The sequence below is a fragment of the Nannospalax galili genome, unplaced genomic scaffold (genome assembly GCF_000622305.1).
Source record: "Nannospalax galili isolate Female #2095 unplaced genomic scaffold, S.galili_v1.0 scaffold124, whole genome shotgun sequence".
Taxonomy (NCBI): domain Eukaryota; kingdom Metazoa; phylum Chordata; class Mammalia; order Rodentia; family Spalacidae; genus Nannospalax; species Nannospalax galili.
In genome coordinates this window covers 1735742-1752946 of record NW_008352485.1, presented here as the reverse complement: position 1 = coordinate 1752946, position 17205 = coordinate 1735742, and the positions used below count along the sequence as shown (strand labels likewise).

Genomic DNA, 17205 nt, shown 5'->3' with positions numbered 1-17205 from the left:
CAAGAGCCGTCAGTGCTCTTAACCCCTGAGCCATCTTTCCAGCCCTGATTTGAACTTTTATACACTGAACTAACCACCCCTGGTTTAAGGTTTTTAAAGCCCTTTGATGATACTAAATGGGAGAAACACAAAAATAGTACCTGAATACTTTTCTGTGCTTACTGATCACCCAACTGATAGGCTATTCTTACAAGGCAAATACTAGATGCCTAAGATAATGGCTCCCAAGTGTCTGGCTCAAAGGAGCCGTAGGGAATAGTGACTTCCACTGAACCCGTCTTAAGCTCTGCTTCATCCTGGGCTGATTTAGAGTTTACTTCTCAGTATCTTCAGTGAGAAACAATGAGGCTGCCTATACTGCTTCTGCAGCCCTCCTGTTTATCCTCTGCTGCTGATAGGACAGATAAAATGGTTTCTTTTCACTGGGGGTGTGACTTAATGGTAAGTCTTAATGCTAAGACTGCAAGGCCCTGGGCATCCCTGAGTACCAAAGGAAAAAAAGATTCCAGTTTTCCCTGTCTTCATTTGTGACTGCAATAAACTTGGTATCCTGGGGTAACTATCTGATTACAAATTCCTTACCTAAAAGTAGCTTAGTTTGGAACCCTGGCCTGACTATAGTGCAACACTTGGGAATGATGGAGACTTCTGAGCCATTCTCTGAATTAGACTGGACTGAGCAGAAATGTGTTAGTACCAGGCAGTTAAGTATTTGAGGTACTGTAAGAAAAACGCAAAGGGAACTCGTTGACATACATCACGTATGCCATTGTTCTTATCAGGGACTTTGTAAAGCTATTAAGAGGTAAGTGAGGGCTCCTGTGTTCCATCTGTTTCAGAACCCAAGTAATGAACTGGGTTTGCTTCAACCCACATTTTCCCTGAATCCCAATGCTTTCTATGTATAGTTTTACAGAGCACAGGGTTCATTCTGGTTAACTTCTCTCATGTTAGAGAGGAACTTGTATCACTTGAATGTGTTTTCCATGGAACTACATTGATACTGATTTGAATTTTTGTTTGGGGGGCAGTGTCTCACATAGCCCAGACTGGCCTTGAACTCCTGATTATCCTGCTTCCACCTTCCAAGAGCTGAGTTTACAGGTGTGTGCCACCACACCCAGCTTTGAATGTTATTTCTGTAGTGTGTGTATATAATTGGGAATGCCTTGGTTTTGAGGCTCAAGGAACTATAAGTGAATTCATGGATGTAATTAGCAGTTTAAGGTCCCATTCCAACTTGATTAGATTTTCAGAGGAGAGCCAGCAAAATGGCTTAGTGGGTAAAGGCTCCTGCTACCAAGACTAACCTGAGTTTGATCCTCAGGACTCCCATGGGAGAAGAGAACAGATTTCTCTGTACACGTGGCCACACACATTCTCATGCTCACAGTTTTTTTTTAAGTGTCAGTGTAAAGGGGCAGGGCCTTATTCATGTTTGAGCAGCACTCACTGCCATTGCCATCTCATAGCTCTTCAGTACCCACACCCTTATTCCCATCCTGTTGCTGCTCATTTTGTGAAACACCCAAGTTTGTCAGTTTGCCAGCAGCTACAGCTACAATGATGCTTCATAGCAAACTGCCTCAAAACTCAAGTTTCAAGCAATGACCATCCCTTGTTCTCATACTTGGCTCTGCTTTTTTTTATTACCCTGTGTTGATTATAAATGTGCATATTGTCTTTTGATCACATACACCTGTTTCCCTCTGTTCTATGATAAAACACCAAGTCCAACACCAACCAAACCAACTTGGGGAGGAAAGGGTTTATTTGGATTACATAGCTGAGTCACAACAGTTAATCACTGAGGGAAACCAGGGCAGGAACCTGGAGGCAAGAACTGAAGCACAGACCATGGAGGAATGCTACTTCCTGGCTTGCTCCTCTGGCCTGTGCTTAGCCTGATTTTTTTATACAACCCAGGCTAGGACCACCTGCTCAGGGGTGGCAGGGCCCTCTCAACATCACTCAATCAAGAAAATTCCTCGCAGGCAGACTCACAGGCCAATATGGTAGAGGAAATTCCTCAATTGAGGTTCCCTCTTCCCAAGTGTGTCAGGTTGACAACTAAAGCTAACCAGCACACCCTTCCACTGAACCCCTGACTCTCATGTCTTTTTGTTTTGACTCAGTTTTATTCCAGTTGTTTACAGGAGTATGGGTACCTAACCAGTATCTACACCACAGGAAAATGTCTATCAATCATTAACTATAAATCCCCAGGAAGGGGTGGGGCCTCTAAGAGTCATCCTGTCCCTTGCCTGTCTTATGTAGATCTTGTGGCATCTGTGAGTTTGCTAGAGTAGCCTGACTTTTCAGCCAGCTAGCCTGCCCTCAAAACTTTCTGTCCACTTGGCCATTACCCAAATCAAACCACCTGACCAAATGCAATGGATGAGAAAATGACCTGCCAGCATGACAAGGATATGGCTAGAAGTGACAATTAGGGACAGTCATTTAGTCTGCGTGGTCAGTCATGGGAGTCGTGGTTACTGTCACCTTGGCCCTAGTTTTTCAAATAGCACCTTAGCTATTCAAGTGCTGTAATAACTATAGAGTTCTAGACCAGTTATTTCCTGAACATAGGAGCAATATACTAGGAACTGAAAGGAAAGCCTAACAGCATCCGTGCACGCAATTAAAAATTGATTAAATTTTAGAGTATTATACTGGATATAAGTAAGTATACACACTGGTTTCCCATAGCATTCTCCCTCCCCTCCATCCCTCCTCCCTCCCTCCCTCTTCCCTTCTACTCCTCCTCCTCTTCCTCCTCCCTCCCTCCCTCTCTCTCTCTCTCTCTCTCTCTCTCTCTCTCTCTCTCTCATTTGGTTTGATTTTTTTGAGGCAGTCTCAAGTAGTCCAGGAATGGCCTCTAGCTCCCAGCATAGCCAAGATGACTGAATTCCTGATCCTTGTACTGACTGTCACAAATGTTGGGATGTGGCATTTGCCATGCAGTGCTGGGGATCAAACCCGGGGCTTTGTGCATGCACTGTTACCAGCTGAGCCACATGTCCTACTTTGTATATTAACACATTTTCATGAATTGGTGCTAATTTCCATTTTATATTGCAAAGTTCCAAGTGGAAAGGATTCCTTTTTATCGTATATCCATTGTGCAAATAATGGGTTTCATTATGACATTTCCATATGTGTATATTATACCCATCTCCCTTTTTAATGAGAGGAACTAGATGTTATTATTTTATCTTCATGATTACAGATACTAGAGACTGGATAATAGGCAAAGCATACGGCACCCTCATTTCAACCAGAGGCCTCACTTGCATTTTTATGATATGCCAGTTAACTCATTTTAGCTGGAGCAAGTGAAAAACCACCTTAGGTAAAGAAGGATGGTGGAGCTGGGGGTGCAGCTCAGAGTACAAGGCCCAGTCATCAGCATCTAAAAATTTTAAAGGAGTGACTCTTTTCTGCCAGTAAGAGGATAACACCGAGGACATAAAACTGCCAAACTCAAATTGATATCCTTAATTGATAGTAGCTAGAAAAATCAATTTCTTGATTTGAAAAGTTCATTTTACAAAGTGAAAAGATTTCAAGCTTTTTCTCCCAGGTTGGATGAACACCAGTCCCTCCATAAAGATTCTTTGCATTAGCTTCTCAATAGAACAAGATACTTGATGCAGGCTAACGTTAGCTCAGTTTTGGAGATTCACATTCCACATAGCATGGTGTAGAGTCTGTCAAGTTCCCTTCTTGGCTGTGCCAAGTCTTGGGGTGCATCTGAATCTCTGATATGGTCTCCTCCTTGGGGAATTTCACCCTAATATTTCACAAAGGCCCCACCTTTAAACACCACGGATTAAGTGATCACTTAATACCATTAATTTAAGACTTTGGAAATTAAATTCCATGTTTTTCAGAGAACAAACCATTTTAAACCGCAGCAGTCTTCTTTATTGCTTTCCCAATATATTCCTGGTACCATTATAAATAACAGTGGTAATGTCTTGTGGCACACAGTAAGATTCTACACATGTTCGAGTCAATACTATAATTCCTTTGAGATTGTAATTCCAGAGAAAGAAACTTTGGGTCGGTGGAGGCTTTTTGGCCTGCAAGTAGTAGTATTTCCTGTTCAGTATCTTTGTGTAGGCAGATTTAGGATGCAACGCAATGTCTGAGAGGCCAACGCAAGGTCCCTTGGCCAGAGTGTGGGCGCAAATCTTATTCCACAGACGCACTTACCCCACCTTTAATCGCCTTGGCCTCAGTAGCCTAAACCAGAATAAAAGGACGAAGCCGGGCGTGGTGGTCCGCACCTTAAATTCCTCGGGAGGCAGAGGCTGGCAGATCATTGTGATATCAAGACCAGCCTGATCTGCATAGCGAGTTCCAGATCAATTGGAACTACAGGGAAACCCTGTCTCAATAAAACAACAAAGTATAAAGTTTGTAAGAAGTCAGTCAACGAGATCAGTTGTCCGCGCTCACAGAGGCGCCCAGCAAGCTCTAGCAAAAAGAGCCAGAAGAGCTGCCAAGCACACTAGCTCCAAGTGGGGGCCCTTCCGTTCCCGACCCCTGCAGCTCCGCCCCCTGGTCACACCTCCTCCGTGATTGGCCGAGCGTCGAGGCGCGCCGGGCCGCGATAGGTCGGGACCGCAGACCGTCGAGGAGTGCCACGTGTACGTAGGGCCGGACCGGAAGCCTGGCGGAGGAGCGGAGAGAGGGCTGTTAGTGGCTGCGGCCATGGAGCGCGATGAAGAGCAGCTGTCCGCGCGGCCTGCGCTGGAGACCGAGGGCCTGCGCTTTCTGCACGTCACGGGTGAGGGGCGGCGGGGTGTGCGGCCGCGTCGCCGCCATGCTCGGTGGGTCGGCTTCGGGGACAGGCTGGCGGCGGCCGGGGGTTGTTGCGGTCACAGGCCGGGGCGGCCGGCGGGGCCAGGCGGGGAGGGGCCCGAAGCCACCCTGGCTGGGGCGGTGCCCGCGGACTTTCCTCGCTGGTTCCCTTTGAGCCCTTCCCTGTGCGGTAACTGGAGTCCAAGCCGGGCAGCCTGAACACCCGGCGCGGTCTCTGCTTTACAGTCCTTTCCCAGGACTGAAAGGCGTTCCTGAATCGGAAACCGCCCAGCCTCCAAAACCCAGGTCTGCCCCCACTTTCTCCCCAGACTGCTGCCGGAGCCTCCTCCCGATGGTTGAGAGCTTTTGTACCCAGCGATTCCCGAACTGTTGCATTTCTGGCTCAAATATTAACCGCTTAGGGGACTATTTCCTCAAATACATCGTGAAGGGTTTGAAGGCAGGAGTTACTCTGTAACTCCTTTGTTGAATATTATGGAAATATGCCATTTTCAGTTTCTGAAACTGTTTTCTTCTTTTCAGTGGGCTCCCTGCTTGCCAGCTATGGCTGGTACATCCTTTTCGCCTGCGTCCTACTCTATGTGGTCTTTCAGAAGCTTTCTGTCCGACTGAGAGCCTTGAGGCAGAGGCAGCTGGACCAAGCTGAGGCAGCTCTGGGTTAGTGCCGGGCAATAGAGATGGAAATGGTGATTCCTATACCTCTTTGTAAATATTTAAGCGCTGGTCTGTTAGAGAGTAGCAAGTAAGTGAAGCTTATTCACATGGGAGCACTGTAGGCCTCTAAATGAGTTTGGGTTGCAGGTGCATTATTCTATTAGAGATTTTAATGAAATGGAAAAGCTGCTTGGTGCTGTGTTTTATGGTTGCTGCCTGACTTTTGCACATCTGTGTACTTGCAGGAGTTGCCATTTCCTGTTGCACAAGGAGTCACATCTAACACCCTTTTCCTGTTATATTAGAGCCTGATGTGGTTGTGAAACGACAAGAAGCTTTAGCAGCTGCTCGTTTGAAAATGCAGGAGGATCTAAACGCCCAAGTTGAAAAACATAAGGAAAAACTAAGACAGGTATAAGTTGGGTTGATTTCATAAATTCCTTGATGGTTTTTTTTTTGTTTATTTTGCTTGTTTGTTTTATCAGGGCCTGGAGCATGCTAGGCAAGCACTCAGCCACTGATCTGCATCCCCAGCCCTAAACTGGTCTTACTGTAGACTTCGAGGCTCAGTGGTAACAGTAGATACAGTACATGTATTATTTGCAAGCTTATAGAGTAAGGTCTTGTCTTGTTAAATTCAACATGCATTTCCCAGCCTACTGTGTCAATATTGGTAATACAGAGGAAAAATATGCCACAGGGGGGAGTAGATGTGAGTACAGTACTACAGTGAAAGAAAGACTCAGCACGTAGGGACAGAGGGCAGGGTGTGTATGTGGGTGAGTGAATGTGTCTTTTGACATGGATATCGAGAATCAATTCCATTTAGTGTTGATCAGCAAGCTTGCTTTGTGCAGTTTTAAACTATTAAGGGAGAAGTACTTGAAGAAATGTGTCTTTTGTTTGTTTTTGCTTTCAAGTGTTTCTTACAACATTACTCAACAAGATTGTGTGTCCAGGTCTCATGCAGCTAGACCCACAAAAGATACAGGCCTGTCAGCCTATCCCAAATGCTGGGATTATAGGCCTGGGCCACCATGCTTGGCTTCACATTCAGTTTTGTTTGAAGCTGTGTGTTGTACATGGCTTGGTTTGGGAGTGGAAATACTGCAGAGGGCTGCGGGAAAGATAGAGGGCTTACCTGAGGGTTGTGTTGATGGGGAGTAGGAGATAGAGGATCTGATGGTTTTGTTTTGTTTTGTTTTTTCAGCTAGCATAAGGTTTCATGGGAGGAGAGCTAGGAGGTGAGGGGAGAGAAGAACCAGGGGTTGCTGTGAGCATTTGAGTAGATTGACTGGTCCTCATGGGAGTAAGATCACTGTAATCATTTTCTGTTGCTATGGTAGACTACCCTGATCAAAAACAACTTTGAGAAGGGTTATTTTGGCTTACAGTTCCAGAGGGGATATATAGTCCATTGGTCTAACTATTGGTCTCAGTTGAACGCCTCTGGGGTTTCCAGGGACATGTGCCTTTCTGCCACTGCTGGCAGCTTCTCTTATTTCTGCCTGGTCATCCCCCTCTGTCTGGTCTACCTAGCTTGTCTGGGACCCAGAAGAAAAGGACATGGCAAGACAGAAACATACACCCTCCCTCCCAAGTCACCTGTTCCAACAGCCTCCTTCAGTGTCTGTCTGGTTGCCCGTCTTCTGCTTAATCACAAAGTATATGTTATTGACTTATTAAAAACTAATAATTATCAATCTGTGGTGTGAAAGCCTATTATGGAAACTAAGTCTCTACTCTCCCTGGTTCTCTCATACTGCCTGAGTACCCCATGTACTGTTAATTTTTTTAGGTGTTTTTTTGTGTTTTTGTGGGTGGGGGTCTTTTTGAGACAGGGTCTCCTTGTAGCCCCAGCTGGCCTTTTTCTGCCTCTCGAGTGCTGGGATTAAAGGCATGCACCACTATGCCCAGTTAGTTTTTTAGGTATTTTTATAGATACATTTTATTTAAATATGAATGCATTGCGTGAGTACCTTTCTATAGAATTGGAGGCATGGTATGCATGTGTCTTTGAATGTTAGCTCAAATCTTTTGTAGGTTATGCTACAGTTTGCTCTGCATCCATTTGGATGTTTGTTTTATGTTGTTTGTGGGTATATGCATGCCATGGCACACATGCAGAGGCCAGAGGACACCTTTCAAGAATTTTTTTCTCTTGCCATTGTGAGTTCTGGGCATCAAACAGGTCATCAAAACAACCCTGATGTCAAGAAGTAATTAGTTCCTTTGCCTCTTGTGCTTGCAAGCTATGGAAGCTGGAGGAGACAGGCTTAGCAGTGACAGGTTGTAAATGCCATGAAGAAATTTGTGGCATCTGTGCTTTTTAAAACATTTCCTCATATAGCCTTATGACATCATGATTTAACTAGAACCTGAATGAAGTGCAGATAGGTCTGGATTCCTTTGGAAATGAGAGATTGAGTGCCTCTGACAAGCATATCCATGCCAGTACTTGGTTGCGAAAAGAAATGCTCCTGTTTTATGGAGCAGGAAGCAGAGGCAAAAGCCAGATGCATTGGGTTCATACTGACTGCAGGCTTTCTGGGGTGCTCATTATTAAGCATATTTTTCTGCAGAGATTCATTTTCCCTTATGCTTCCATAGTGTTTAATTTACTAGTGCACTTATTCTCCTCTGCCCAAGGCAGAAGTTAAATGGCATAGCCAGGTGTCACCTGGGTGATGACAAAACCAGCCTGCTAGCCACACATCCTCATTCCAAGCCAGTTTTCCACATTACCAAAAATGTGCTGATAAGTTGAGTTTCAAAAGAACTGAATTGCTGTTCTTTTTTCCTATACATCTTTTAATTTCAATGAAGATTTTTAAGATAAAGTCTTATTGCATAGCAGTGTTGCCCATAGAGTCTGATTTGTGTCTCCAAATGTCCTTCAGTGTGGGTCCATCCACTAGAGCCTAGTTAACCTACCAAGAGTCCCATCCTTGTAAGAGACTGTCTCCCCCGCCCCAATTAGTCATCATTTGCCTTTAAAAGTTCCTTAGGTTGGACTGGGCTTTCTTACTTCCCTGTGCTGGAATTTTGTCTAGTTTGAGCTTGCATGGGACTTGAGTATGCTGTCATTGTTGCTGTGAGTTCATATGAGTAACTTCCCAGCTGTCTGGAAGATTCTTTCCACCTTCTCCCCATTTTCCCTTTAATAAACACCTGTCCGACTATCCCCTGTTTTAACCTCCTTCTTCCTCTTTACCCCTTGGTTCCTTTCCATTTGCCTGGCTGCTGTGGTTACATCAGGATATATATTCACATTTAAGGATTTGGAGCTAAAGTCTACAAGTGAGAGAGATCATATTTCACTTGATTTGAGGGTTCCCCTTTCCCCACATCCATGCCTGCATTTGGTATCATTTATTCTCTTGATCTTAGCCATTCTGACTGGAGCTAGATGAAATCTTAGAGTGGTTTTGATTTACATTTCCATAGTTACTAAAGATATTGAACACTTTTAAGGTGTTTCTTCTTTTGAGAGCTCTCTGTTCAGATCTGTAGCCCATTTTTTATTTGGATCATGTTTTCTTGTGTCTTTTTTTTTTTTTGAGTTCTTTGTATATTCTGGATATTAATCCTCTGTCAGATGTCTAGCTAGCGAAGATTTTTTCTTACTCTTTGGGTTTCCTTTGCACTCGGTTGTTTCCTTTGTTGTGTAGAAGCTTTTTAGTTTAATGAGGTCCCACTTGTCAATTGTTGACCTTAATTCCTGAGTGATTGATGTACCATTTAGAAAGTCCATTCCTGGACCTGTATCTTGTAGGGTACTGCCTATGTTTTCTTCTAACAGTTTCAGTATTTCAGGCTCCACATTGAGGTCTTCAATTCATTTGGAGTTGACTTTTGTGTAGGGTGGTAGGTATGGATCTAATTTCATTCTTCTACATCTAGAGATCCAATTTTGCCAACACCATTTGCTGAGATGCTGTTTTTCCTCCAGTCTGTGTTTCTGCCACCTTTGTCAATTGGCTATAATTGAGTGCACTCATGTTTAGGTGTTCCATTTTTGAGCATTAATCTTTCTATCTCAGCCTCCTGAGTGCTGGGATTACAGTGTGTATCACAATGCCCAGCTTGTATAACAGCTTATATTTTTACTTGAACAATATGAAAGCAAATGTTTTGTTTTGAGATAACTTTGAATTAATAATTCTCAAAATCAGCATTGTCTTTGAGAACAGTAGTCCATAAGTACTTTCTATATATATTTCTTAGCTTGAAGAAGAGAAAAGGAGGCAGAAGATCGAAATGTGGGAGAGCATGCAAGAAGGCAGAAGCTACAGAAGGAACGCAGGAAAGCCTCAGGTAGCTGACTTAACCTAGGTGGCATTTCCTAGTGCATAATGAATAATTTGTCAAGTTGAATGCCGGGCTTTTGTTTTGGTTTATCTTTGTGGTTCTGTGAATTGAACCCAGAGCATTGCACACTGAGATATACTCCCAATCCCAAGTAGAATTTATTATTTATTTCTTAAGTCTTAATGTGTGTTCAAACAGGAAGAAGACAGTCCTGGACCTTCTACTTCATCTGTCATCCCCAAACGAAAGTCTGACAAAAAGCCTTTGCGGGGAGGTGGTAAGCATCAAGCAATGTGAAACATTTGGAATTTTCAGTAGTTACAAAATATACTTACCTTTTATCTTTTTGTGTGTGTATGTATGTGCACCTGTATGTGCCAGTGCACACACCCATGCATGCATATGGAAGCCAGAGAAGGATATTGGGTATCCTTTTCTGTCACTCTCCACCTTCTTCCCTTGAAAAGGGGTCTCTTACTGACCCTGAAGCCAGGCTGGCAGCCCCAGCCGTCTTTCTTTTCCCAGCTCCAAAGCACCAGGGTCACAAGTGTGCAAGGCCATGCCTGGCTTTTTATACATGTACTGGGGATTTGAGCTCATGTCTTTGTGCTTGCTCAAAAAACACTCCTCCACTGAGCCTTTATAAAGTTACTTACCTTTTAAAAGAAAGATTCTGTACCTGGGCATGTGGCACATGTAATTTAGCACTTGTGAGGCTGAGGCAGAAGGATTGCCCAAGTGGAGGCCAGCCTGGACTGCATAGTAAGTACATAATTTGTGCCTGATTCCCAAGTCTGGTACTGTAGAGGTGAAGGAGCAGATGCAGAGTGTCAAATGGGCCCTTGATGAGTAATTAGGGTGATTGTGCTTGGGTTTCAGTATTCTCTCCTGGTCCTATGTGAGGGGAGAGTGAGCAGAGGTGAGATCATGCTCTCACAGGCAAGCACAGTGGGTGGATCCTGCTAGCAGTGCTGCCCTGTTTGCTGTGAGTAACTTTCTCAAGAAGATCTAGACAAATGTTTGCTCAGGTTGGCTCTGTATGCAGCATGGCTGGATGGACACTCCAGGTAACACCACAGCAGTGTCTTCCTTTTTCACTTTGAGTTTTTACATCTCTTGAGAAGATGGGATTCATACAAACATCAGCAGACGTTTGTGATTCCACCAAGAGTTCCAGGCTAAGCCTGAGGAGGGATAGGGCAAAGACACTGGAACATGGTATAAGAACCATTTCTGTATCATCCCTCCCCAACAAGGCTCAGGGAACATTGCGGAAGAGGGGGCGGAGAGATTGTAAGAGCCAAGGTTGGGGAGGACTGCTGAGTTATTTAAAAAGGAGAACATGAAGTTGGGGCGGGGCGTGGAGGGGGATATGATAAAAAATATATTGTACATGTATGAAATTCTCAAAGAATAAATAAAAATATATTAAAAAATGAAGAACAGTTCTAGTCTGAAGACTTCAAATTCTCCACAGGAGGGCACAGCAGGGCCCTGAATCGCAGCTCTGAGAATCAAAGGTAGCCTTGGTGGGCCTTAATCAGCATGCTTACAAACTGGACCAATTTTAATACTGCCCTTTAATCCCTTCTGTCAGGAACCTACACCCATCATGCTAGAGAGGAATGAAGCAGATAGAAAGATGCTATTAAAACTTGCCCCAGAAGTCTGTTTTTGAGAGCATGTCATGTCATGATGATATTTAAAGGAGTGGAAGTTGTAGAAAATGAAACCCATGACATGTATTCACCTACTTTGGTGTCTAGAAGTGAGTTAGGGCCAGCCTGACCATTCTGGTTTTGTAGATGGGGAAACTAAAGCACAGGGATTATGGTCTGGAGATTGCACTGCAAGTGAGGAGCAGAACCAACCGCATTTAAGATCTGGCTGATTCTGGAGCCAGAGTCACTCACAAGTCCTTAGTTGCCCATTGGCTTTGGGCAGTTCATGTGGGAGGGAGAAAGGATGTAGGTGACCAATTTCTGATTCGAAGTTTGTTTTGGTTGGTTTGTTTTCAGACTAGGTCTTATGTAGTCTAGGCTGGTCTCCAACTCACTATGTAGCCAAGGATGACCTTGACCTGATTATACTGTCTCTACCTCCCAAGTTCTGGGATTACAGGCCTGTGCCACCACACTCTTCTTTCTGTTCTGGTTTGAATTTTGTTTGTTTTTGTTTTTGAGATAGGGTCCTTGCTTTATAAAGCCCAGCTGTTTTGGAACTCAAAATGCAATGCAATCCAGGCTGGCCTTGAATCCAAGGTGATCTCCCCACCTCAGTTTCCTAAGTGGTGGAATTGCAGGTGTGAGCCACCACACCTAGCTGTCTTGATTATTTTAGAATCTATTTTCTGTTGTTTCAGTAGCCTTTATTTGAATGTGTGCTTTTTATTAAGCACTGTAATTGCCTTCATATAATTAAATCAGACCGTCTTGAGTATTCTCTGATTGATTCGTGTTTAAAGGAGTTAGGACCAAGAAACTGAATGACTTTCTTTTTCCCCTCCATCAAGCCAATTAAAAAAAAAAAAAAAAATCTGTGTTTGAGGAAAAGGAGCCTGGTGTGTGTGTGTGTGTGTGTGTGTGTGTGTGTGTGTGTGTACGTACACATGTATGGCATGTGTGTATGGTGACCAGATATGGATGTTGAGTATTTTCAATTGCTCCGTCTTATTTTTTGAGACAGGGTCTCACTGGCATGTACCTCACCAATTAGGCTAGAATAGAGTGGCTGGCCAGGAAGCACCCCCCATTCTCCTGCCTCTGCATCCCCAGCACTAGGATTACAGGTACACCTCTGCATGCCAGCTTTTAACATGGGTGCTCAGATCCTTATGCTTGTGCAACAACCACTTTACCAGCTAAGCCATCTCCACAGGCCCCTAAAAATGCTTTTTTATATAAGAGCTTAAGTTTCTGGGAAACATCCTTGAAGATGCAATCTATATTTTTGCAGCCCTCTGCAGGCTGGATTTGTGGTTGTAGTTTTAATGTAAAATGGTCCCAGACTTCCAGCCATCAAAACTGTTGTTTCCTTTTCCCTTCCCAGGTTATAACCCTCTGACTGGTGAAGGCGGTGGAACCTGCTCCTGGAGACCTGGACGCAGGGGCCCATCATCTGGTGGATGAAGCTAAGAATCTTGTTAATGTTGCTTTTGACATTAGCAAGATGAATCCTTAACCCTCAACTCAATTGCCTTACGCACACTTTCACAGTGACTAGCCCAGAACGGGTAGGGCTTATTTCCATTCTTTACTGTACCTGTGTTTTAAGGGCTTTGATCAGTATGGGATCTAGGCATGGCCATCAGTCACACTCCACTTAGAGATGAGATAGCTATTGAAGTCGTTGATTTTATAGCTGCTTGCTGGTTGGTAGGTGAAGACCTCTTGCTGCATAGCAAACTTCATAAAAGAGATCCACTCTAGGATCTATCTCTAGGGTAAAAGTCCTTGCTGATAGGACAGTCTCTGTGACAGGTTGCGTTGAATGATGTCTTCCTTATAAATGGTGAGCCCACCAGTGAGGATTACTGATACACACAGTTGATAGGGTTTGCTTCTGTATATTTTTATGTACAGACCTTTATAAAAAAAGAAATTTAAATATTTAAAAATAACATTTTTAGCATCTTTATTAAATTCAAGGAAATTTCTTTGTGAGCTTGACTTTGTCTATCAGATATTAAACAGCTTTTTATCAGTCAGTCTCCAATTATTATTACTACTGATCTCTCTACTGATTCTTCAGAAAGGAGCATGGCTAGTGGCAAACAACTGCAGCAATTTTAAGTTGACACTCCTTGGGGTTTAGCTACAAAATCAGTCTTGGAGTTTAAGTGTTCTGTTAATATGTTAAAGAAACAGAAAACCTGAGTGTGGTGGTGCACACCTAGAATCCCCAAAAGAGTCTGAGGCCTGAGGACCATTGCAAAATTGAGACCAGCCCTCAGCTACATGGTGAGTTCAAGGCTTGCTTAGGGCTACATAGTGCCTAAAAATATAAACTAAACCACACAATGTAATAAACTGTTAAAATGTGTTTTTAAAATATAGAACATTCATTTCTTAAAAGGAAAATGGCAAGACATGGTGTTGCATGTCTTTAATCACTGTAGACACATAAAGCAGGATTGTCACACTGACCTACATAGCAAAACTCGGTCTTTTTTTTTTTAAAGCCCAACAACAAACTCTTGCTTCCAGATGATGCTCGAGCTGCCCAGGCTCCTGAGGGCCATTCCCTTTATGCCATGGCTCATTGGTTCTGTTCTTGAGAGGACAAGAAGAGCCAAATAATAAAATGTTTTAGACTTCACTGATTATGTTTTTCACATAGTCTTTGGTTTTTATATTATTTAAGGACTGCTTAAAAAACAGTAGCAAGGGGCTGGAGAGATGGCTCAGCAGTTAGGTGCACTGACTGTTCTTACAGAGGACCCAGGTTCAATTCCCAGCCCCCACATGGTGGCTAACAACCATCTGTAAACTCCAGTTCCAGGGGATCTGAAACCTGACCTCCGTAGGCATTGCATAACACAGTTGCACTTACATACATGCAAGCAATACACTCACACAAAAATAAAAACAATAAAATAAAAAACAACCCCAGCAAAACAACTCTTAACTCATGGGCTGACTTTGACCTGCATGCTGTAGATTATGCATGTTGGCTATAGAATCAGTCATGGAAAGGAACAAAATCAAACCCAAATAGTGCACTTAGCTAGAAAGTTGTAAATCTGATAGAGGGAGACTATTCTGTGGTTGCTTTCAACATATAAAGGAGAAAACAGTCTGATTATGTGGGATTTGAAGTCTCCTGCTTGACATAGTGGTGGTCTCCTGTGGTCGCAGCACTTGGGAAACTGAGGCAGGAGGATTTCAAGTTTGAGGCCAGTCTGGACTATATAGTGAGACCTCTGTAGTGTAGAAATCTCCTGGGGAGGGCTTGAGAGAAGAGGTATAGGGGATAGAATGAAAGCAACAATAAAATTAGAAACATCTTGTCTGAAGGCTTAAGATTCTGAGTCAAGAGGGATTGTATGTCATTAAGTGGCTCTCAGCCAAGCTGTAGTGTAGATTTGTATAAATAGAAACCAAGAGAAATAGGAAAATAAAGATACTAAAAGGGTATAGTTTTGTGTATTGTTAGATGGACCTGGCAGGGTTTGGTGGTGGGGGAGAGCTGGTATGTGAGGAATTGATCAGGAGTGTAACGTGTTATTTATGTATAAGTAATGAGTGTTATCTATTGTGATATTAGCTGTGGGTAGTAGTAGTCAAGAGCATTTGCTATATGGTAGATACAAGCTTGCTGTTTAGTTCTCTGTGCTCTTGTGAGGCAGGTACTATAAATAACTGGTTTTCAGGAACTGAAGCTTAGAGAAGATAAGCAACAAGCTCAGTCCTAATCACTGTAGTCCATTTCATCCTTGGGTTCCTGTCAGAGGCTTTAGGTAATCAAGGTGCGGGTAGTTTAATCCAGCTAAAGAAACAACTATCTTGTGGAAATTGTGGCAAGTTGAGGGCAGTGAGTGAGCATTTCAGATGAGTGGTCTGGGGTTGCCAAACAAAATAGATCCTTCTGCTCTAGAAAGAAGGAATTGTGCACAGGAGTACAAAGGCCAAAACTTGTTTGAAACCCAGGCTGTGTAGTCTGCCTTACCCATGTAGAGAAAGACTGCCACTAAGATCAGAATGTGCCAGCACAGAATGCCAGGACTGTGAAACTGATGATGGCCCATTCTCTTGCTGTTCTTTCTCACCTTCCTGACTTAACTGCCAGGTTGTCCTAAAGCTTAGTCTCTAGACTTTTTTTTTTTTTTTTTTTCCAAAAAAAATTTTTATTTATTTGGTATGAGTGCACATGTGCCTCAGCACAATTTGTGGAGGTCCGAGGACAACTTTGGCTTTGATTTAGTTTTAATTGTGTGTGTGTGTGTCTGTTGGTATGTGCATGTGAGTGCAGGTGCCCGTGGAGGGCAGAAGAAGACACTGAGTCCCCTGGAGCTGGAGGTGTAGTTGTAAGCTGCCCCATGTGGATGCTGAGAACCAAACTCTGGTGTCCGCAAAAGCAGGAAGCTTTCCAGTCCCATCCCCTGCCCCCCCCCCTTTCCCCCCGGACAACCTTGCAGGAATTGCGTCTCCTTCCATGTGGATCCTGGGGCTCAAGCTTGGGTCCTCAAACTTGGCGATAAGTTCCTTTACCCACTGAGCCATTTTGCTAGCCTGAGGACCTATAATCTATTATCTTTTTTACAAGCATTCTTCTTCAGTCTCATTCAGGAGACACATACACACACACACACACACACAACTTTTAAGACGTAACCTCTTCAGGAAGTCCAAAAGTCAGTTTGGAGCCACTGCTACTTGCCACTTAGCGTTTGGTCTTCCTTCTGTAGTAGAACCATACCTTACCTCACTCTACAATGAAAGTCTTCCTCACCTGTGGATGGATCTTGGGCACCTACAGCAGCCTGACACCTGTAAGTGTTGTGAAGTTCAAACAGGCAAGAAGGTCACCGCTGCTCTCATGTTTGATGTAAGTGATGATGTGCATCTCATGAACACCTCTCAGTGATGCACAGGTACATATGGCTTGAGATAGCATACTTTGTCTAGGGAAGGAAAATACTCTGTTGAAAACTGTGAGCAGGTCAGGCTGCTGTACACCTTTCAGTCTGCCGGGTAAGACACATTGCATAGTGACAAAAACAAATGACTGAGGAAGGCATAAAGTGGAAAATTGGGTTGGAGTAAGAAATGACCTGGGACTGGAGAGATGGCTCACAGGTCAAGAGCACTGGCTGCTCTTGCAGAGGATCCAGGTTCAGTTCCTAGCACCACATGGTGGTGTACAACTATCTGTAACTCCAGTTCTAGGGGACCTGACAACCTTTTCTAGCCTCCATGGGCATTGCACACAGTTGGTACACTTATATGCAGGCAAAAACACTTGTACATAAAATAAATCTTTAAAAAAAAGAAGCAGTCTGACGTAGGCAGGAGCCTAACATGTGGGTCTTGTAGTTTCATTTTAATTGCGTGGAATGTAGGAGCAGAAAATGTTAGCCAATAGTTGAGATGAAGAATCCACCTTCTCACTACTTAGCTACTGAAACAAAGTCACAGAAAAATTTGTCTCTCCCAGTTCTAAGCCTGAAAGTCCCAGATCAAAGTACCAATGTGGTTGAGCTGCGGTTAGAGCCCTCTTCAGGTTGCAGGTAGCCAAATTTGCTTTTCACATGACCCAGAGAGCAAAAGAGCTCTTTGGAGTCTTTCATAAGAGCACTAATGTCCAGTTCCAGAGAACTCCACCCTCATGACCCAGTTACCTCCCTTCCAAACACCATCACATTGGAGGTAAGGATTTCAACCTCAGAATTTTGAGGGTAAGAACTGGCAA

The 17205-nt window shown here is 43.6% G+C and overlaps 1 protein-coding gene across 2 annotated transcripts; it reads left to right on the top strand.

Annotated features, from left to right (window-relative positions):
• Nucleotides 1-4642: 4642 nt before the first annotated feature.
• Nucleotides 4643-14112, top strand: Selenos (selenoprotein S). 2 transcript variants are annotated; one of them, XM_008849541.3, is made up of 6 exons: nt 4643-4795; nt 5353-5487; nt 5790-5896; nt 9712-9801; nt 9994-10072; nt 12844-14112. In XM_008849541.3, exons 1-6 carry the CDS (start codon nt 4720-4722, stop codon nt 12921-12923), a joined length of 567 nt encoding a protein of 188 aa, XP_008847763.1. In that variant the 5' UTR covers nt 4643-4719; the 3' UTR covers nt 12924-14112. The 2 variants fall into 2 exon arrangements, with proteins under 2 accessions (XP_008847763.1, XP_008847762.1); XM_008849540.3 differs by having other exon boundaries at nt 4677-4838.
• The last annotated feature ends 3093 nt before the right edge of the window (nt 14113-17205 follow it).